General features: G+C 39.1%; 1 protein-coding gene across 6 annotated transcripts in view; it reads left to right on the forward strand.

Annotated features, from left to right (window-relative positions):
• N4BP2L2 (NEDD4 binding protein 2 like 2) overlaps nucleotides 1-23,407 on the forward strand; it is a 34,673-nt gene that overhangs the window by 2,975 nt on the left and 8,291 nt on the right. For 4 of the 6 annotated variants that reach the window (XR_004305962.1, XR_004305966.1, XR_004305963.1 and 1 more), the window contains exons 2-6: nucleotides 66-1,486; nucleotides 7,263-7,387; nucleotides 9,721-9,809; nucleotides 10,175-10,251; nucleotides 13,968-14,111. Coding sequence is in view for 1 of the 6 variants with exons in the window: in XM_032442141.1 (XP_032298032.1) it covers nucleotides 66-1,486; nucleotides 7,263-7,387; nucleotides 9,721-9,809; nucleotides 10,175-10,251; nucleotides 13,968-14,111 (1,856 nt within the window). In the remaining 5 variants the exon portion in view is untranslated. The remainder of the gene's footprint in view (nucleotides 1-65; nucleotides 1,487-7,262; nucleotides 7,388-9,720; nucleotides 9,810-10,174; nucleotides 10,252-13,967; nucleotides 14,112-23,407) is intronic. The other 2 variants (XR_004305965.1, XR_004305964.1) reach the window with 2 other exon arrangements.

Here is a 23,407-nt window from a genome sequence, read left to right on the forward strand (position 1 = left end):
TTTTTCTTTTAAACTCTGCTTTCAAATTGCTTGTGCTGATCATGTATTAATCTTTTCTTCCTAAGATGCTTCATGCTGAAAGTAGAGTAAGGCTCTTGGAGTGTCTGGATGAAGTCACAGCTGAACCGTGTTCTAAAAAGATGAAGTCAACGGAAGGGGCTTTTGAGAACCTCCCTGATTGTGGCAACCAAGGCATTCAAGAAGAGGGGGACCCTGACAGAACATCTAATGACTTGATACCGGTGTGTGTTTCAGATAACGAAGGGGATAATGAAGTGCAGAAGGAAGAGAAAATACCTATGAATGTCTTGGGAGCAGCAAATGAAGTGCTTCCAGAAGGCAACCTAGAGTTTAGTCAAGCAGTTGATTCTGTGACTGTGCAGAACATAAATCCTCCGCTGGTATCAATAAATGACACTGAGGACGAAGAAAAGGAAGATCCTCTTACTGCGAATGATGTCAATGAAGATAATACTAAAAATAGTTGTGAAGCATTCTCAGTAAATAGAAACGAGTCAGATGGAGAGTTTATTACAAGCAAAGAATTCATTGGACCGATTTATAAGCCTGCTGAGAGTAACACACAGGAGCAGTCTGGGGGCTGTGATGAGTATCAAAGCAGTGTGGGAGATGGCGTGCAGGAAAACAAAACTAAAGGAACTGAGGCAAAGAAAGTGCAAGCGATTTCTTCTGTTGTATCAGGAATGGATGATGAACTGGACCAGTTCTACAAAGAAATTCATCAGCTGGAAAGTGAAAATATAAATATGCTTCAGGAAAAAGAAACCGAAACTTCTCAGGAACAATATTCTGTGAATAATTGCAGTCAAGCATCACAAGAGGATTATCAACGTGGATTGTTGGACAGCCCACAACCGTTTCATGAGAATGGACAGTATTTCTCTGGGGAACAGGGAGGTCAGAAAATAAGCAATGAGCAGCAGTTTGTCATGGAAACAAGTGGCTGGAAACCTGAAAATGCCTTTAATGGACAAATGGAGTCTAGTTATTCAGTGCCTGAATTCAGACCTGCCTGGCAGTCAACAGCGTCTTTCATAGTACCTCAGGGGCCTCCTCCTCCAAGGCTGACCCATCAGGCGCATTTTCAGATACTTAATTCCCCACAGCAAAATACAAATGCTTTTCCTTCTCAGAATGATGAACTTTCTTATGAAAATTACTATGGTTACCGTGAAAATCAGGATATCAACTGTCACGGTCCTGTGCACGATCAGAGTAGCTACAGTGTTGATCATACTGATTTCCATAGTACTCAGGTCTTCAGCAATGGAAATAATCATCAGAGTGGTCTCCAAACTAATGGTTTCTGTGAAACCAGAGAAGAGTATTGGAAAGAACCAAAAACTTACAGTGCAGAAGGAATGCATAGATTTTCTTCCCCACTTGAGGAGAGGTTTAATTGTTTACAGAAAGTGCTCCTTATCTTAAGAGGCCTACCTGGGTCAGGGAAATCAACGCTGTCTCGGTAAGTAAAATGAGATGGGGGAGGTTTAGGTTAGTTCTTAGGAGAAGGTTTTTCATTCAGAGGGTGATGCACACTGGAACAGGTTGCCCAAGGAGATTGTGGATGCCCCATCCCTGGAGGCATTCAAGGCCAGGCTGGATGTGGCTCTGGGCAGCCTGGTCTGGTGGTGACCCTGCACATAGCAGGGGGGTTGAAACTAGATGATCATCATGGTCCTTTTCAATCCAGGCCATTCTATGATTCTGTGATTTTAAGTGAAGGCTGAAAGCTTAGAGAGCTTACTTAGATTCAGGGGAAAAAAAAAAAAAAGAATTTTTGAAAAGTTTATCAGCAAGTTTGGTATTTGTAAATTAGGCTATTAAAGTGCAGTCATTTTTATTTAGAAATGACATCTGACAGTAAATATTAGAGTCACATGGTTTGTTTTTTGACTTTGTTAGTATGAATTTCAATGAACAGAAGCTGTTTTATGTTACTTTTAAAGCGTTCTGTGACTTTTACTCTGAAACACTCATATGTGATATGTGTTTGTATGCGATAGTCTGCCCCTTTTATTATCAGATTTCTTAATTTACAGAAAGAATCTTTGGCGTGCTCTAGCAGAGCAGTAGTTTGTCCCCTATGAGGACAGGCTGAGGGAGTTGGGCTTGTTCAGCCTGGAGAAGAGAAGGTTGCGGGGTGACCTCATTGCAGCCTTTCAATATCTGAAGGGAACTTACTCCCAGGAGGGGAGTAAACTCTTTGAAAGGGCTGACAATAGCAGGACACGGGGAAATGGATCCAAGTTGAAGGAGGGAAGATTTAGGTTGGATGTTAGGGGGAAGTTCTTCACTAGGAGAGTGGTTAGGCCCTGGAACAGGCTGCCCAGGAAGGTTGTGGATGCCTCGTCCTTGGAGGTGTTCAAGACCAGGCTGGACGGGGCCCTGGGCAACCTGATCTAGTAAATGTGTATGTTTGGTGGCCCTGCCAGGCAGGGGGGTTGGAACTACATGATCCTTGAGGTCCCTTCCAACCCGGGTCATTCTGTGATTCTCTGTGATATTGTGTGTATGTTAGCAGACTATTAAATAGATATTGTGATTATGTTCTTCCATGTTGTTCTTTTTCTATAAAGGAGCGACCTTACTGTGTGTGGGTTTGGATTATTTTTTTCCCCTAGTATTTAGGGGGCTGTATCATAGAAGAATATCTACCAGAAATTTCTAACTCACATATTTGTGTAACTTACCTCACGTTTTCTAGATACTGATCGCTCTGATTTGCAAACCTTTATTTTTGAAGCTGAGTGTTGATATGTATTATGGCAATAGTTTAAGTATATGGAAGTAGCATAGAAAATAATAAAGTAGGGAAAAAAATACTGCTTTATTCAGTCCAGAAATTGGGTAGTTTTAAATATAAAACTATTTAATGTTATCTTTTTGATACTTTGCATGGTGAATGGCCTTTCAATCTAAGTATGGCAGTCATATTAGCTGAGCGATCCCAAGTGTTTAAGTTTTTTATGAGTCTGTATTCATGTTTTTTCATCTCCTACTTGTCAGATGAATTACTAAATTAATTCAACAGACGGGGAAGTGGGCGCTGTAAGATCAAGGTCGATCGTAGTCACTGAATTGGGGTGCAGAATTTGAACTGTGTGGGACCTGTTTGTCATTGTTTTCAGCTACGTGCAGTTTTGTATGTTCAGAGCTTGGTTTCAGTTGTTAATTCCTGCAGAATCATATTCCATGGTCTCAGGTACCCAAGGGGTGGGATGTACTCGGGGAAGAAGCTAAAAACCAGAATTATATGGTATCATAGAGTTCTGCTGTGCAGACTAGGACTACAAGTGACACTGTAACCTTAGTCTTAGATGGATTTGGAGGGGAAAAATATATATGGAAGAAAAGCAGGTGCATGTACTTAGCCAGGTAATGCTCCCTCAATCCAAAGCACTTCAGAGAAAAGCTTGAAAAATTATTTTTTTCCTTTGGTTTGGAAGTGATTTTACAATATAGTTAGAAATTTTCTCTACCATTTGCCCATGTGGATACCCAGTGATGTATCTTTAGTATATTTAGCCCAAGCAGCAAAAACGTGCTGTAATTTGATGTAGCTGGTAATGTGATTTTAAGAATCATTTCCCATGTTGTGTTGCTGACTCGCGACAGTGAACACTGTTGGAAAAAGATTAAAAAATAAAAAAAGCTTTGGCTTTTAGGATATTCTGCAAATGAACTTGGCAACAGTTCCAAATTCCCATTCGTCTGTAAGTAGATCAACGTGAATTTGTATAAAAGTTGGCTTAGTGAGGTTGAAAAAGCCAATGTTGGCATCACTGACAATGTACTTTTGAAGTGAAATCTGTTGTTAGGCCCATATAAGAGAGTGTCCCAGAAAGAGAATACAATACGGCTGTTGGAGTGAGGAACTTCTGCATCTTGGGAGTGGATGAATTAAATAACTATTGGATGTAGGAATGCTTTTGTTTCTAACTCTGTTTCTAATTCTGCCTCTTGTAGAGGTTGTAGTGTTAGAAGTATCATAGAATCATAGAAGGCCTGGGTTGAAAAGGACCACAAAGAACATCTAGCTTCAACCCCCTGCTATGTGCAGGGTCACCAGCCACCAGACCAGGCTGCCCAGAGCCTCATCCAGCCTGGCCTTGAATGCCTGCAGGGATGGGCCATCCACAGCCTCCTTGGGCAACCTGTTCCAGTGCGTCAGCACCCTCTGGGTGAAAAACATCTCCCAGTCTCTAACCTGAACCTCCCCTGTCTCAGTTTAAAACCATTCCCCCTTGTTGTATCAAATCATTTACACTGATTATTGAATCAATACATTGATCATCAAATTGTTTACAAGTATCATTTAAATAGCTTAATATATATCTGCTTCATTGTAACTGTCCTGTGAAGTTCAGAGGTAAATGTTCAATTGCAGGGAATGTCGTGCAATTGGATGCAAAAGAGCTGGTTTGCAGTGCTTGGCTGATGCTGCTACTTCTGTCACACGTGCACATACTGATGCTGTGTGATCTGCAGTTTGACTTGCCTGTCAGAGAATCATCTTCCTTGATTTTCCTTCCCCAACTCAAAGCAATGGAGTTGTCTCTTTGTGTGGTTACATAGTAATGTTTCATTCTTTGCGTAGGTGTGCTTTGTTGTTTCTATCTGAGTTCATGAGCTTATGAAAGATTTTATTTCCAATTATATTGTAATAGACCTTGTAGAGCTCATAGTTGTTGATGACATGGCAATACATAGCAAATTCCTTGTGTGGGAATTAAATTTAAGTAGCTCTCCCTGCAGCTATTTATGGGAAAGCTTGGTAACTTAGAACTGACATACATTTGTTGCCTTGGGTTGTTTGGGAGTTGGCCTGCTTTCCTCTGTTCCTGGCACTTCAGCAACAGAGTATCACACATGCTGCTGGTGCAGTTTACTTCTTGTAGCTTTTGGGTACGGTGCCTGTTTTTGAGCCTGAGACATTACCTACATTTCCACTGGGCAGTGGAATCCAAGAGTCTCATTGGGATACAGATTCTCTGTGGCAATGACTGGCTGTTCTTATTCATTTGAATATACTATAGAAAGCAAAAACAGTCGTGGGCTCAGACGGTAGATCTGACTGAAAGAATTATCTCTGTTTCACAGGATTTTCCTTTAAGCACCAATTTCAAGGATTTTCTGAAAATAGGGTTTATGTTTGACAGAATAGAGATTACTCACTGGGTTGGATTAATGTGGGGTCGATCATGTGTATGGAGTTCTGATCACAGAATCACAGAATGACCCGGGTTGGAAGGGACCTCAAGGATCATGTAGTTCCAGCCCCCCTGCCTGGTAGGGCCACCAAACATACACATTTACTAGATCAGGTTGCCCAGGGCCCCGTCCAACCTGGCCTTGAACACCTCCGAGGACGGGGCATCCACAACCTCCCTGGGCAGCCTGTTCCAGGACCTAACCACTCTCCTAGTGAAGAAATATATGATATTGCTGATCGACCAGGGGGTCACCCCCCCCCAACCCTCCCTGCAACTTTTGCTGTCATTGGTTTCCCTGATTCACAGGTATTTGTTGGAATTCCTAGGCAATACTGAGCGTGACTTTTAGTTATCTCCACAAACCAGCTCAGTTATGCCTCTCAGTGGTTTGACCATTGCATTTCATGCCAATGCATAGAGAATTCTCGCAAAGTTTAATGGATTCATGCAGTGTTCTTTCATCACTCACTGCAGTAACTAATATAACTGTGGGGGCCATAGTGGCGAGGCTGGTCTCTTTTCAGTAGTGCGTGGGGACAGGACTAGGGGTAATGGGATGAAACTACAGCATAGGAAGTTCCGCATGAATGTGTGCAAGAACTTCTTTACAGTGAGGGTGACGGAGCACTGGAACAGGCTGCCCAGGGAGGTGGTGGAGTCTCCTTCTCTGGAGATATTCAAGACCCGCCTGGACGCCGACCTGTGTGATGTGGTGTAGGGAGCCTGCTTTGGCAGGGGGGTTGGACTCGATGATCTCTAGAGGTCCCTTCCAACCCCTACAGTTCTGTGATTCTGTGATTTCGCCCATCAAACTCATGCTCTGTTGAAAGTCACTGTAAAATGGCATTTGCTCAGGAAGCCAAGTTAACCCTCTTTAATGAAGTGATTTAAGTGGTTCAAGAAGTGATTGTTTTTCTCCCAGTTTGAAGTTTAATACATGCAGGGATAGTAAAGCACATGCTTTTCCTATCACACTGTTAACCCTGAAGTGTGAGTGATGGCAATTAAAAACTGTATCTTAAATTTCTTGTCACCTGTTTGACTAGAACTGCAGTTCTAAAGGGTATAACCCTTTAAGGGGTAAGGGGTGTTACCCCTGTAACAGCTCGCTGCTGCTCTACTAGAGGAGGTCTGTAATGATCTTTGACCACTTTCCCTGTGTCATCTTTTTGGGCCTTCACTTGAATAAATACAAATGCTGAAGTTTCCAAAAATTGACACAGAAATAAAAAACAAATTAGGGTCACTTTTTTTTTCTGATAACTTGTAGGTGCAGGGAGTGCCATTGCTAATGAGAAAGTGGGTGTGAGTAAGATTGTATGGTCTGTACTGGGGCAGAAGACATAGAAATGGAATATCATTCCTCCAATACAGGATATGAATATACTCTTCTGTAATCCTGACTTTCATTAGTAGCACAATTCTGAAATATTAGTGTGATCTTGTATTTTTCCCTGGAAATATGGAAATCGCTGAAATCAGAAGTCTTCTTTCACTGTTCCTATTCAATACATATTGTATGTGCAAGTAGTGTGAACAGTGGTCAGAATAATGCTTGTTTAGAGAAGGAACAATTTAAGCATCCAGTTCATTTTTCAGTTGTATCCAGATCCTATGATCAGATTTGTTCCTAGAGATAAATGCAGACAAGAACTGGTATTGGAAGTATTAATGAATACAATAAGTGACAATACATATTGTCACAATATTTCAATTACATATATTGTAAAGAATACAATAAGTGACCATTAGGTTCAGAACCTGTTGTGACAGAGCTGTGAAGTAGATGGTTATGAATTTCTAAGCTGGAGAAACAACAGATATAGGAGTAGAGAGGGGAGAAAAATACTGCTTTAATTTGAGTTGAAATGAATGGTAAACTTATGTTTTTCCGTTACAAAATATTTTGAATTTTACAAGAATCTCAGAAGTAGGGCACAGATTTACTTTAGCTTTATTGTTTTTGGGGGGAGTTAATATGAAATATATATCTTGTAACAATTTGTGTTTCCCTTTTTTCAATAGCTTTCTGCTTGATCATAGTCGTGATGGTGTTGTACTCAGCACCGATGATTACTTTCGTCAGCAAGATGGATATACATATAATGCTGCTCAGCTGGGTGATGCCCATGACTGGAACCAGAAGAGAGGTTTGAATGCATAAAAGAAATTCTCTTAAATTACTTTTCTATTTACTGAATAGAAGTAAAGCACTATGCGTATGCTAGTAGTATGTGTGAGATGGGGCGTGTGTGTGTGTGAGTATAGGAGTGTGTGTATATATAAATAAATCTGTCAGAATATACATAAGTATTTGTATTTTGTTGTTATATTTTAATCAGTTTATAAATTCTGTTGGATTTTGAAGTTGCAGAAGGCGCAGATTTTAAGGACAAAATCTCTTCTGTATACTGACTAATCTAGGGATTTAGATGAACAGGTTTTAAAACTCTTAAATGCTTACAAGACATTCAAGAATGAAGAATTACATATCCTTGATAACAAAGCACACGTGCATTTAATTCTTAGGTTGTGGGATCAAGTGCACAAATACAGCCAATCACACAGAATCACAGAATGACCTGGGTTGGAAGGGACCTCAAGGATCATGTAGTTCCAACCCCCCTGCCTGGCAGGGCCACCAAACATACACATTTACTAGATCAGGTTGCCCAGGGCCCCGTCCAACCTGGCCTTGAACACCTCCAAGGACGGGGCATCCACAACCTCCCTGGGCAGCCTGTTCCAGGGCCTAACCACTCTCCTAGTAAAGAGAGAGTGGTCATGGATAGTGAGCAACAAATGCTGGAATCAATTTGCCATTGTGACTTCAATACAATCTTTCTTCACTAGCTTTTGTAAATTTTGGCCCTGTTATCTGCATTAGCCATTTTGTTATTCCCTTTATTAATCTTTGTATTCTTTATTATTCTTTCCTGAATACCATCTTTCAGTATTTTTTCCTTGCATTCTGACAGTCTGTCATGTCAGTCTGTCACTTGTGTAAAGTTAATGAAGAATGAGCAATATACTGTACAGTTTGCATGGCTTTCTCCACTGATTCTTAGTGCTCTGAGAGAAAATACTTTATCTTATTTTTCTGCTTTTCATCTATGTGGTTACTTCCCAGCCTCTTTTCCTTTAGTTTCTTCTTGTTTTATGGATTGATTTCATCTCTACTTCTCAACAATAACTTAGTTGTTGTTTCTTCCTTTGGACACTTGTTTCATTCATTGTACAGACTGAACAGTGTCTGTTGAATGAGTACGTATGCAACAGGTGTGTGTGTGTATATATTCTGACTCTGTTTAGTAAGACATTATTAATTTTCATGGAAACTTTTTTACAATAGTTGTTTGCATTTTGAGTTTCAGATATTTCAGTTCTGTCATCTAGTTCATCATTCTAAGAGCACTGTGGGAGATGAGGGGTTTAGAGGAATGAGTGTGTGATCTGAAGATCAGAGTTAGATTTCGCCTTGGTTGCAGCTAGGACAGAGCTGATTTTCCTCATAGTGGATGGTATGGTGCTGTGTTTTGGCTTCAGGAGGAAAGCTGTGCTGGTAATACACTGATATTCAAATTATTGCTGAGCAACGCTGAACAGAGGCAGGAGTGATTCCATTTTTCAGCTTCTCATACTGTCCTGCCAGTGAGGGAGCTGAAGGGGTACAAGGAGCTGGGAGGGGAGAGAGCCAGAACAGCTGACCTAAACCAACCAAAGGGATCTTCCACACAGTATGACATCGTGAGAGGAAACCATAATACTGGGGAGGCAGGCACTGCTCGGGGGCTGGCTGGGCATTGGTCATGGGTAGTGAGAAACTGTGTTGGACCTCACTTGTTCTGTAAATATATGCATGTATATATTATTATCATTACTATTATTTCTCTCTTCCTTTTTGTTTTAGTAAACAGTTTTTATCTCAACCTATGAGTCCTGGTGTTTTGCAGGTTTTTTTTTATTTCTCTCCTCTGTCCCACTGGGACAGCTATGTGATATTTAGCTGTTTGCCAAGTCAAACCTCTACAGTTTGTTTGTTTGTTTGTTTTTTTAATGGATCTCACTAGTGTTTTGGATATCTTTGTATGAATAATACATATTTCATAACATTTTGTTGAATAAGTGCACTACCTAGCCATAGGTCCCAGTTATGAATGTACCACATGCTGCTGGTGAAGCTAGGACCTGAATATAGTTTCATACCAGAAGTCTCTTTAACACTCAGCAGGACACATACTTGGAGCAGCTCTGTCATATTGTTTCAACAATTCCCATTTAACCCATTGTATTGATTCACCACTACCTTGGTTTTATGTTCCTTGTTTCATTTCTCTTACATATTTGCTCATACTACTTTACATTTGCATCTCTACTTTTCGTAGAAAAGTTTCAATCAGACCAGATTAATTAACTTTCTTGCATGCACCATTTTATTTGAATTATATAATTGCTTATTTACATGCAGTTTCTTTTGTTGCAGCCAAACAGGCAATGGAGCAGGGAAAATCTCCAGTTATAATAGACAACACTAACACTCAAGCCTGGGAGATGAAACCATATGTGGAAGTGGTAGGTTTTGTTGTGAAATTATGCCGTCTCTTAGAGCTCTGAATTTACCTTCATATACAATGAACTGGTCTGATATGTGCAGAAACTTCTTTCTTTCTTTGGCTTCTGAAGGGAGACTGCTTATTGATACAGTGAATAAATGGTATGGCAGTAGTCCAGAACAGTTTTAGGACAGATGTGATCTAATCTGCTTAGCCTGGAGTGAAAGACAGGTTTGGGGCAAGTGAAATTCAGCATAATACCAATGTAAAGTTAACTACATCTGTTAATTGTAGTGATACATGAACTTCTTGTTATGGTTAATACTGTTCATGCTTTATATAATAACGCTACTCATATGAAACATTTTTCTTTACTTGCTACAGGCTCTAGAAAAGGGATACAGAGTGGAGTTCCGTGAGCCAGATACTTGGTGGAAATTTGATCCTGAAGAATTGGAAAAGTAAGGTTTATATTACATGAATCATTGTACTTACGTAGCAAAAGATAAAAAACAGATTTGCCCATGCCTATATATATATATATATATATATATGTGTGTGTGTGTGTGTGTGTGTATGTAGGACATTTATCTAGTATCTCATACTGAAATATAATTCAACTATTTGTTTAAAATATTTTGAAACATTATATGTGTGGATATCAAACCTTGTCTTATTGATCCTAGAAGTCAATATTAAAACTTTCTTGGAAGTGAATTAGGAAATGATTAACTATTGCAGAAAGTGCTTCTACTGTAATGAGAAATTTGAGTTATCCTGGGAAACTTGTTGCTACAAAACAGACAATAAATAGAATGTGAAAGGCAAGGATGTGTTAAGAGTGCATCGACATAAGCGCCTTATCTACTTCCTTTAGGTGCCTCATCGTCAGGGAACAGTATTACGTTCCTAATCAGTATAGATTAAAAAGAAATTTTGTTTTAGGTTATTCTGTCTCAGGATTTTGTGAAACCATTCCCAGTCTTCAGAGGATCTAGATCTTAGAGTAGTGATTTTGGACATAAGTTGTTGAACCTGTGGCTTGTGAGAGTGCCTCAAAAGCTATTTATTATTCTTGGTTAATTTCTCTTTTGTCTCAGGCAGACCTTCCTTAGGGATCTGAGAGGTACCAACCCAACTTAAGGGGCTTTCAGTGTTTGAAATGCAATTTAATGCCTTCATGGTTGATAAAGAGTTCTCTATCTGTTCATGATTTTATTTGCCTCCAGCTGACTTGGTTTATCATTGTTTCAGCTTTGTAAGATATTGTCTACAAACACCAACTGTGTGTGTGAAATCCCTGTGTTACTGAGTGAAACTTTTTTGTGTGTTCTTGATAAATCTTCTAAAATGTTCATTTGGTCCTAAGCTACTTGTGATTTATTCTTAGGGCTGGAGTCCCTCTCTTTGATATGAGTTCTGGTAATTTTTTCTAGTTTATGATACAGCACTGCAAAGTTAGGAAGAAAGCTGTTAGAGTAATCAGCATTTCTCAGATGTTCAGTGTGAGTTTTCCTTTGCATGAGATGAACTAGAATTTTCCAGGAAAATGGGTGTTTTCTCATAATCTGAATAGGCAAGAAAGTAAAAGTGAAAAATGGAATATTATTGTTACTGTTGGAATTTCTTGTCCAGTCATTAATTGTAAGACCAAAGTTAGCAAAATGAAAGGAAAGTCCTTGAACTATGAAGTGATTTTACCTGTTCTTGTGAGTGTTCTGGAACTTTTTAGGCAATCTAGTTGCTGTATGTATTTGAATAGAAGCGTGTGGTCAGCAAACTTTGTTTTTGGGGAGTTTAGGAAAAGAGTTGATGTAGTGTTTTATTTTGCAGGTTTGTGTTGCTGTTTTCCCTGTTAGTGTGTTTAGGAAATGGATGATAGAGAAGTTACTATAGTCTGGGGATTTCCCCTTACAAATTTTGAGCTCAACATTTAGTTCAGTACCTGGGTAAATGCTATTCTAGTAATAAATTCAGAGATCCCATTACTTGTCTGGAGTCGTGCATTATAATTCCCTCCTAAACAGGATCACTGTTTAATCTTGCTGTTTCTGCTGTTTGGAATAAAAACACGCTAGCCAGTACTTTACCTAGCCAAAGGATTTTGGATTTATCCTCCTTTTTCCTTATTCCTCCTTTCTTCCCTTTTTCTTTCTTTCTTTTTTCCCCCCCCCCGCCTTCTGTACTAGAATATGCTGATATTCTTGATATCTTGTGTATTTCTAGATAACTTTTCAATTAAGCTGTTTCTACCGCAGCCTAGTGTTTAAGATATCAGTGCAAAACCTTACTGAAAGGAAAATAGGCTAAGTTGACACTAGGGGAATGCCTGGTGTCAGGAATATGACAAATGTGTGTTCAGTGTCTTTTCTTCCTCCAGCATGTTGATGAGGTACATACTGCCTTTAGACTCACTTGTGTGATTTTTTTTTTTGCTTTACTGTATTCTGCACGTAGCTTGTGAAAACGTCTTGATTTCACACGCGTGTGTCTTGTAGCAGTGCTTAAGGCATGTTATGTAGGATTTAGATCCTTATGTAAAGGGTTTCATATTTCCAGATGTAATTTTTAGGAGGTTCTGAAAACTGCAAGTCAGAGCAAACACGTAACACATGGGTGGAAGAGCGAAGTTTAAGTGCTTACTTAGCAGTGGATGAAAGCTTTACTCTCTTACAGGAAGCTTTTATGATTTCTGATCAGGAGGCAGAACATAGAGGTGTATGTTTGATGCAGACTCGTGGGAAATATCAGGTATCCTGTCAAAGCAGTATTTGAGGATGTTACTTTCTTAATTTAAAGTTTACCTGTTGAAAATATGAATAGAAGTGAAATGCAAACAAATGAAATATATTCATTTTTCCGTCAGTATGATCATAGAACTGCAGTTTGGCATTGACTTCATTGAACTTGCGCTGTTTTTTTTACTTTTATTTTTAGGTGATAAGGTCTATGTAGTATTATTTTATCAGTATATTGGGATGCTTTGCATGGCAAAATTCTTTTAATGTAGAAGCTTTTAATGGTGATGGAACTTTGCTGTTATCAACAGATAAGCTTTCAAAGTATAACTGTCTCCTAGGAGACTTTGCTGGTACATCTGTTGGTGAAGGATGAGATGCCTTTTATGTTCCTTCATGTATCCAGGCAGCCAAAAAGATTAGGGAAGATGTGCCCAAAGAGGATATGCTGTCTTGATCTTTTTCTGGAGTCAGTTCTGTTGCAGTGCTGCTAATTCAGCACTCAGTGTGTGCATTAGGCTCATTGTTGTGGTTTTAGCTCATGCTGAAATTGCATTAATGTGAATTTTGACTTGCTGTTCCATAGGTGCTGAGGAAATAGAAATATTACAGTGTAATTTCTAATGCCTCAGGTTCTTAGTAGGCCAAGTTCTCACTGAAAGCAGTGGCTGTTCGCTACTGCAAGAACATGATGTCTCTTTAGGCTGCTTTGACACTTTTCCTTATGTGCCTAATCTCTCTTTTTTGTGTATATTTCTAAATTTGTGACAAATATCAGTAAAATCTAGTAGGTAAAAGTATCATGAGCATGCAGTTCTTGTTTTAATTTTAATTTTAAAATGTTTCTTTTTGTTTCCCTTAGTTTTATTGATGAGAAAATACTCTGTCATTAATTCTTGAAGTCATATCATTCCATTTTTTATGATAGTTTACTTTCCTAAATAGTAGCCTGTAAGGCATTCATTTCTCTACTCATTAGCTAGTATACAGTATAAAGTCTTAAGAATAAATAGGAACAAAAATGTTTCTAGGGCTGTTTAGTTATGTTTTGGTGTGTAACATCAGATTTCTTTAAAAAGAAGAATGGCTCTATTTTTTTTTCTGTTACTTAGTACATTCTGTGGTGAATTGTTAAAATAAGCATTAATGCAAATTGAATACTGAGAGAATGAGAATGCAGTGTAAAATAAGTTTAAATTTGAAATGTTATACATTTTAAATTAAAATTTATGCGGTCACTTGACTTAGTTGTATGTATGTTTTTTAATTACATAATGCTTACTGCTAAAAAATACAGGAAAATACACCTGGTTCTTTTAGAAATGAGAAGCAAGGAGAAAAAATGTGAAATTAGGTTTTATTTGTTTTTGTTGTTTTTTTTCTTATAGACTGTAAACATAACCATGCCAGGCAATTCATTTAAATTTTTATTTTTGTAGGAGGAATAAACATGGGGTCACTCGTGAGAAGATTGCTCAGATGTTGGAACGATACGAATATCAAATATCCGTACCTATTGTCATGAATTCAGAGTTGCCTCCTCACAAACACACGCAGAGGCCACCTGTGCAGCGAAGACATAGGTGGGGAGGCAATACAGACTCATGGAATTCTTACAGTATTTCCAGTAGCTGATAATACAGTTGCAGTCAGTGATAAAAATCTTTTATTCCCCTTCTAAAACACGTCATCACCTCCGATAAACCAGTGGATCTTCTAGTTTAACTAGGCTTGGTTCAAGACCATTTCCTTCTGGAGGTTTTTCCTTTAGTGGACTTTGATGTAAATAAAGCTGTACATAAATGTTTTTAAAAGCTATATTTATTACAGTTGTAATAAGTTTGTTTTTAGTAAAATATTTGATATGAGGTATAGCGTAGTCTTTCTTCCCCATAAAGGTAAGACACTGATGTTTTCATACAACAAATAACTATATGGAAGATTTTCTTTAAAGAAGAAGGTCTTGTTAGATATCTTTGAAAACTAAGTCCCGAAAGAAGAGATTATTTATTAATTAATCAGTTTTAGTGGTTTTCATTATCTTTTATGAGACTTTTTTGTTTTTCTTTTAAGCGATGATGTCCCGGGTTGTGCTTTTGTTTTGACTGATAGATATTGCCAAAAACTATTGGCAAACAGAAGGCGTGCATTTTCTGGATCATCTCAGAAGCTCATCCCAGCTGAAGCAGCAGTATTCACCAGCCTCAAACTCCGTGACCTCCGTTTTCCATATTTATTCGTTCATTCTGAACAGCAGCCTATAGAATACGATGGTGTCTGCACACCATTGACCTTTTTTCTGTTTAAAAACCTAAATTTTATCACTGCAGGCAAAATTCATCGAGTCATTCTTTGTCCATTACTTTCATCTAAAAACAAAGCACGTAATTCATTAGGCTGTCAGATCTCATCAGTTGGGATGCATCCATTCAATGCAACTAATGGATATACTTCTGTAAAACCATGTTGTATTCTTACTTTGGCACAGCCAGTGTGATCTGTTAGCGAATAACAGCAAAAGAACCAGCATGGAGATAGACTAATTTATTGCTTTTTGTTTGGTTGGTTTTGGGTTTCTGTGTTTGTTTTTTTTGGCTTAAAAACTGCTGACTTGCTTGCTTTCTAACTGCTCACTGTTTTAATAAAATATATTTGTCTTCGGTATTGTTTTAGTTAATTCACTGCAAGTTTTTTTTAAGCTTTGATGCAGATGAGCGTTGTTACTAACCTGTTGGCTGAACCAACTTTTCTTTGGGTCTGACTGTGCTTGATTTTCTCAAACACTAAATGAGTAGATCTCAAAGAGGAAAGCTTGTGAAGAACATGAGAACCTAGTTCAAATGATTCTTCATTCTCTTTTGTTACTATTACAATGCAGTAGTCATCAGAATCTTGAAAATTGTGAAGCCAGCATGATCTTCATTTTGTACTCCTAGACAATATGACCTATTGGCCCTAGAAGGTGCTTTACCTTTAAAGTCTGAGTAACTAAACTTGAAAATGCAGGTATGTAATGAAGCAGCTTTCTGTGTTTTTCTTCGCAACTACTGTGCAAATCTACATTTGTACAATTTAACCTATGTCAAGAATGATATTTTTCTAAGGTATTTTATTAACTAGGATTAAAGTGTGCAGTTTCATATTTACATAATTGTTCTAATACTTCAAAAAATAATGCAAGTAATGCATGGATTCTTAATACATTGAACAACTGTGTATACTTTAAAAAAAAACAACAACAAAGCTCTCCCTTGTTGTGTATTATTCACACCAATTGTGTTACTGCATTTTAATTTCCATGGTCATCTTTTTCCATGTCTCAAAAGAACTGTGGAAATCGCTGTCAATGATCAGTAATGCTTTCATTATCTGGAAGTTTTTATGTTTCGGTATAAAGGTGCATTTCAGATTAGAAGGAGAGGGATTTTTTTTTTGAGAGAGAGACTCATTTAATTTATTCATGTGATCTGTAGTACCTTAAACCATAATAAGGGGCTGAGGTAATGTACAATGTACTGTTCACAGATCGTGCTAAGATATTGCCAAAATGGTGGTGATTATTGGAATTTGACATCGTATCTGTTGGTGCTGTCATCTTCTGTTTGTAAAGGAAATTTATTTTTTTTTTTAAAAAGCAGTATTTAATTGGTACTTAAGTTCTCTCATGAAAAGTTTGGATTTAAGTAGACGTGAATTATTCCTGCTTTAAAAGGATGGAGCATTTCTGTGTTTTATTGCTTTAATAAGTTGTTGGTGGATGGTGAGTAGTTCTGACATGCAGAGGCGTGTTGGTCAACATAGGTTTGCTATTTGTGAGAGACACGCAACGAGAGCAGATTGCTTTGCAACTTGTCACAGGATCAAAAAGTTATTGGAAAGTGCTTGATCTGTAGTGCTGTATTCCAAGGTAAGTAAAGCAACACAACAGGTAAAAACAGCTTTGTTGTTTCACAGTATATTCACGTTTAGTGAGGGTATCGCATTTGTGGTTTAAGCTATGAACTAGAAATGTGTGCATCTGAGACAGAAGTTGCTTTCTTGTCTTTGATGGCATATTAAGATATATAAATATGAGAATAAAAATGAAAGAGGACATGAAATACATGTGTTGCAGATGTTGGATTTCTCCTGCATCTTCCCAGCAATTAAGTTAGTTGGAAGAAATTCCTTCCCTCTCTGCTGGTACATCATGGGATGTCTGTTGAGAACTGAGGGGTTTCCATACAAAAGAAAAGTGTATTACAACACCTGGTAAGAAGCAATGAGACAACGTAATGTTGGAATGTAGTTCATACAATTGAGATCAAATGTTCAATGTAGAAGTGTTGAGATGTTTTGTATAGGTCGGATATGTGGGAATACTTCTCAGTGTTTCTTCAGTGACATTTTTCATTATTTTTTTTTTTTCACCATTATTTCGTTATTTTATTTAATCATCTTTCCAAAACAAAAGCAAGGGCTGCATGGTATTGCTGAAACACCAGAACTTCTGTTAGATTAAAGCTCTGTATTATTTCCTAGATGAGAATCTGCTGATACATCAATTTAGGGTTTGTATTTTTCTCTACAAAAGCTAATTGACTTGGATAGCTGTAAATCAGCTTATTTTCAGTTCACAGAAAAATATGTGGACAGCATAGCTGGTCTTTAAGGTATGTGGAAGATAAAGCAATACATAAGAGTTTATCAGGGCCGGATCATTTCTGTTTTTATTTCTTATTTTTGTGGTAACAGAAAAGCAGCAAGTGATGTCCTTGGCTTTGGGTAGGCTGTGACAGATAGATCAGGAATAACAAAAGCATTGAGAAGTATGGCATCCGGAACGAGTCTTGCATTTCCCTTTAGGTGATAGTGCTGTTTCCACATTGAGAGTTGCTCCTTCCTTTCTAGGTCAGCGATCCTTGACCTTGTAATATGTAACTTACTGTTTCATAGTGCTGTAACTGCTGTGTTCTGCCAAGTCAGGATGAAGTAACTTTCTCTGCCCTACTTGCAGCCTTTTTATGGTGTTAAATGTGGGGTTTTTTGCATTTTTGTCACATCTACCCTTTTCTTGAGCACCTCCTGGGATGGTGAATCTGCCACCTCCCTGGGCAGCCTGTTCCAACACCTCACCACCCTAAGAAGAAATAATTTCTCATATTCAACGTGGCCCTCTCCTGGAGCAACTTAATGTTCTTATCCTCATAGTGTACCAAATAGCTTTCCTACACCCAGCTTGTACCACAAACTTTTAATGGTTCACGGATGTGCTCTGGAGTGGATTGGGTTATATTACTTCTCCCCCATTGGCTTTTTTCCTTGCATTTTCACTCTGCTTGTGAGATGAATGCGTTGCTTTCCAAGATTCATGAAAACTGAAGCGTAGATGTTGGATCTGAAGCCAGACAGGCATGAAGAATTCGACTTTTGTTTGCAGACAGCAGATTAAACTGTTTCATACATACTCCAAATGCTCAGTGAGGTAGACCTTACTTTATGAAACTTCCAGTTACAGGACTGTGCTTATGGCTATGTAGCGTTGCATATGGGAATAAAGTAGGATTCTATATGTGTGTATATAGAGAACATGGCTGGAGCTTTGGGTTCCATTCTGTATTTTTGTTTGGTTCTAGCAGTCTAGACTGAGTTCCTGTTTTTAATTATGAATGCTGAAGTCATGTTCATCGTGCTGTCTTCTTTTTGTTGTTGTTGTTGTCCTGGATCTTGAGGAAAGACTTTGTGGGTAGCTGACTACGCTGTAGCTGCTCTGTGGGGTAGTGAGCTGTAAGGAGATTAAATGAGTTGATCTTTCAACTGTTGATTTTGTGGTGTTCATGTTGAGCATGTGAAGCTTTGAGATCCTTGCTATGAGTAAGATGTGACACAGGAATGAGTAGAGCACAGGGTCACCAGAGTGCTTTGGACCTGCAGCATGGTGCACAAGAAGAGCCTGGGAGGAATGGGGTTGTCCAGCCTGAAGAAGAGAATGCTGGGGCCAATGCAGCTTGGTGTGGGCTCAGCTTCCTAATGGGAGGCTGTGAATATGGTTACATTTTGTTGTTGTGTGGCAGATGGCAGCAGAGGGGCAGTCTGACACAATGGTATCTGACATGGAAGTGAGGGTGGAGCAAAGGTGTGGCATTGAATCCATCCATGGGAAGAAATGGCACCCGCTGACATTCATCAACAGCTGCTGAATGTCTGTGGGGACCAAACAGTGGATGTGAGCACAGGGACGCAATGGATGACACATTATTAGTATTATTACATTCTTGGTATCTGGTGTTGTGTGGAAATAAATGAGGCATTACTTTTGGAGCGGTGTGGGCACTGCAGGAATGGTAGCATGTTGTTTTATAAAACACAAGGCAGTGCTCCTTGTGTATCACGGCTTCTTTCAATGAAAGAAGTTTGAAAGGGAAATTAGATAATCCTACACAGGAGAAATAGTAGTACACTCTAATGGGAAGTGAAAATTGGGTGCCAGGATGACAAAATGCTGGGGTTTGTACAAATAAAGAAATGTATTATCTTCGTGACAAAGCAAGTAATTGAATCCTGCATAGCTCCCAGTGTTTTGTGCCATTTATGAGACGCATGGAATATGCCTAATGATTACAACAGCTGTTCTTAGTAGCATCACTGCCTGTAGTTATACCTAATTGAATTTTAGCATTGCCATCATCTAAGGTAGCGGCTGGATTTCAGCTGATAGTGTTATGGGTGTTATGGTTACTATTTTCCTCTTTCATCTTGCCTCCCCCCTCAGCTTTTCCCTCCCAAACTGTTTCTCGCTGTCACTGATCTGTCGTGACTTGTCTCTGTGTGTTCAGTTACTACAGTTTTCTTCACGGTTCTGGAGCCTTCTCTCTCTTCCCTTTCCTTCCCTGAAGAATCAACCTGTGTGTGGAGCCCTACACCTTATTCTCTCTTTCTTTTATGCCTCAGCTCAAACTGATGCTGATTCCAGAACTGGTAGGTATTTAATTACCTACAGTTTTATTGATTGAGGCTCTTTTGAATACAGCTAAAGTCTGTTTTCCTTCACTGAAAGATCCTATCAGAAAACACGTACCTCTAAGCTCTCATTGCACTTCTATTGCTTCCTTATTATGGTTTTATACTGAGACAGGAGAGGTTTAGGTTAAATATGAGGAGGAAGTTTTTCACTCAGAGGGTGGTGACGCACTGGAACAGGTTGCCCAAGGAGGTTGTGGATGCTCCATCCCTGGAGGCATTCAAGGCCAGGCTGGATGTGGCTCTGGGCAGCCTGGGCTGGTGGTTGGTGACCCTGCACATAGCAGGGGGTTGAAACTGGATGATCATTGAGGTCCTTTTCAACCCAGGCCATTCTATGATCCTTATTCCCCTGCCCATGATTCTCATCAGCTTGATTTTCGTGGTCTTATATCCAACTTCATTTTACATTTGGTTTGGGTGTGATCATGCCCTGACAATCAACAGCCAACACTACTCTCTAAAAATCTAGTTTTAGCTTTGACACCTTTTTGTTGTGTTTGCTTATGACTAAATTCTGGGTTTGGTGGTTGTTACCTTTGTATTCAAGTGCGGTATATTCCTCTACTCTCTCGTAAAAAGAAATAGTGGGTTATATTTATTTACTTCAAGTAGTCTGCACATGATGAGGATATGTAAGGTGGTACTGCAGCCTGAGAATGTTAAGGTAACTGTTGTGTTTTTTCAATAGCTGTGAATTGCGTTTGCAGTGGATAACATTTGGTTGGGTGCAGTCTTCATCCGTGTGCTTCAGCTGATGGTTTCCAGCCTGGGTTACCAACTTTAGGATGTGGTGAGTGAAATGTGCTCCGCTGTTGCTGACAGTGCTTAGGATTTAGTCAGAACTGATTGCTTTGTATCCAGATATGTATATTTAATGATAGTTTGTTCAAAAACAGATTGCTCGTTGTCAGGGAAAGTGGGATTTTTCCATCCTGTTTTAGAAAGTGTTCTTAAAAGCCTCATGTAAAAATGTCTTCCTGTCAATAGCAGATTAGGGAGGAGTGCTGCACAGCAGATTGCCCTGAACTTCAACTAATACACGTTCGACTGCAGTGTCTTCAAATAGTGTATTTGTTGCCCAGCCTGGATTCATTTTGAACAAGTTGTCTTCATGGTTAAGCTGTTATCAAACTAGTAGTAAAACTTACGTTAGAAATGATATCAGACTTGAAAACATGGTTCATGTTGTATTTCCAGTGGGTAGTGTTGGCAGCTGCATCTATATGGAATTTTCCCAGAGGGAGCTTAAATGGAAATTGATTATTTGAGCCTTCATGAATAAGAAGAGTGATAATTCTCTGTTGTTTTATGTTCTGGTTGGTACTGGAGATGTGTCTGGTGAGATACTTGTGGCACCTAAATGATGTTGAGGGTGGGTGGCTTCTGAGCTGTTTCACTTGATCAAGAAGTACATATTTGATACAGAGCAGAAATGCACTCAGCATTTGTGTGCATGTGGATGTATCCATCAGTGTATTCAGGGTGGATTTCCTGTGTTGTTCAACACATTCCATGATGAAAGAGCCAGAAGAGGAGAAGGAAAAGAGCTCGTTCAGTTAGAAAACAGGCACAGGTTTCATCAAGTGGGCAGGAAAGCAATCAGTGGGCTCACTCCACCCAAAATGGTGGATCGAATGGACCATCATATGAAAGCTGAATTGCTGTGAGTAGCACCTAAGGCAGGTGGGGTTTTTAATGGCTTTCAGTCGGTTGTTTGTTTCTTTTTATATTTTTCTTTAAAGTCCAGTAGTAAACTTGTATGTATATTTGATTAAATGATCAGCTTCTAAAGACATGCTGTGGTCAAACCTGTTGTGTGCTGCTCTCTGTGCTCTCTTTGAATCAGTGTCTCCTGTGTCTGGACCAGGAATGTGATGGCTGGTTATATAGTACATGGAACCATATAACCAGCAGTTCTGTAGAGTGGTTGAAACTGGAGTAACTCTTTGAGCACTGTGATAGAATGGTGTATTTCATGAGGGCGTATCTTTAATTCTCATTGCTGTTGCAAAATGAAGAACAATAGAACCATAGAATAGCATAGCTTGGAAGGGACCTTAAAGGCCATCTAGTTCCAACCCCCTGCCATGCACAGGATCACTTGAGATTGAACCCAGTTAGTAGGATTGTTACTGGTTTGGGTTGGGTAGCACTGATGTACAGCACTGCAATGTGTAAGCATTTCTTATGAATCATAAACGGTGAATTTCTATCCCAACTTTCTGCTGCTGACAGTAGTTACATTGCTCATTGTAATCAAGTAGACATCAATTTAAATGTATGGTAGAGCTGAAGTTCATTAAAATAAACTTTCATTAAAATAACTGGCTTCTTTTTTCCCCTCTTTTTGTCATTTTCCAGGGTTTTTTTTTAACAAGTTCCCACCTTCCAAAGGTTTTCTTTGCTTGTTCTGCCTCAGCTGTGATGGAAATGCTGGTTTCTCCAGTGAGGGCTCTGAGCACTGCCTCTAAGGCTGGAGGTGCTGTTTTGAGCATTGGGTTAAACCTTGAGGTCACATGTAACGGAGTTATGGGATAAAGCTTTTGATATTGCCTAAGTGGCAGGCTGAGAAATATCCAAGTATCGTTATAGAATGTGAATCCCTCTTCCAACACAAATACTTTTACATTGCTAAGGTCTTTATTACTAAACAGTTGTGTCTCTTTAAAATGCATAATGTGGCAAAATGTAAATAACAACTGAACCTGCAGTGCTTTTCTTTCCACTTGAGTGTTTTGTGTGCTGTAAAACAACTTGTTAGCAAATGCCCCTGCTAAGGAAGAAGTCTATCTGTATCTATCTCCATGCTGGTTCTCAGACTTTCTCTGTGTGCCATGTGGTTTTATGAGTGGGGAAAACTCTTCTAAAAAGCACATAATTGGGCTAAAAGAGGAGGAACTGGGTTAAAATGTAAGACAATTAGCAGACAATTCAATGTATTAAATGAAAAACAACAGCCATAATGTGATACTGGATATACCCCACACAGGAAATCTCAGCTGTGGCATCCCCGTGCATGCCAGTGTTTGGAGGCAGTGTTTTGTTAGGACTGAAGAAGAGTGAAGAATAATGCAATTAATTATTCTGCCCTCGGTCCATCACATCCCTTTTTGTTTTAGTCCTTTCTGGAGCTAAATCCAAACCCTTAGAAAACTGATTTCACAGAGCTGATCTAAAATCTCTCTTCCAAGGTGGAGAATTGGTGTGGTTGTATTTAATATGAACCTGTGGTTCTTACTATTAAATTATACTTCCAGGCACACAAAGTCATCCATCTGGACCAACGTTTGCTACCACCTTTATTATGACATGCAGCAGTTCCAGTGCAATAACAGCTGCTGGTTTCTGTGGGTTATCCAGTGTTATTACCATGTTATTTGGTGGCTGTGTTTCTGCAGTTCTTGCATTCTAAAGTGAATCCTCTCCAGTACGTTTTTGCTTCTTGAATCTGAATTAACAGTGAGGAGCTTACTGCAGTGATGAGGCTGGAGGAGTCTGTTCCTTTGCTGCTGGATTTCAGCCTTCCTGTACTGGTGCTGACACTTGCAATCTGCTGGTCATTTCCATAGAACTGTCAATGACAGCACAAAGATCAAATAGCAGATTTTCCATGGAACTGGCGCTCACATCTGCTGTTTTATTTCCATGCTCCATTCAAAGCAAGCACAAGTAGAATGCTCTTTTGTACCCCTTTGTGAGGGACATCATTGTTTTGAAAACCTCAGAGAACTTCCTACTCGAAAAACGCTTCCTAAAGCTCCTTTTCAGAAGGAGGAATGTTAGTGTCAGGATTTAAGGCACGTTCTGCGATATGTATGTAGTTCAGACAAACCTGGGTTGCATCTAATAAACCCTCTTTAATTACCATTGTAGGCAT

Source organism: Coturnix japonica, chromosome 1 (genome assembly GCF_001577835.2).
Source record: "Coturnix japonica isolate 7356 chromosome 1, Coturnix japonica 2.1, whole genome shotgun sequence".
NCBI lineage: Eukaryota > Metazoa > Chordata > Aves > Galliformes > Phasianidae > Coturnix > Coturnix japonica.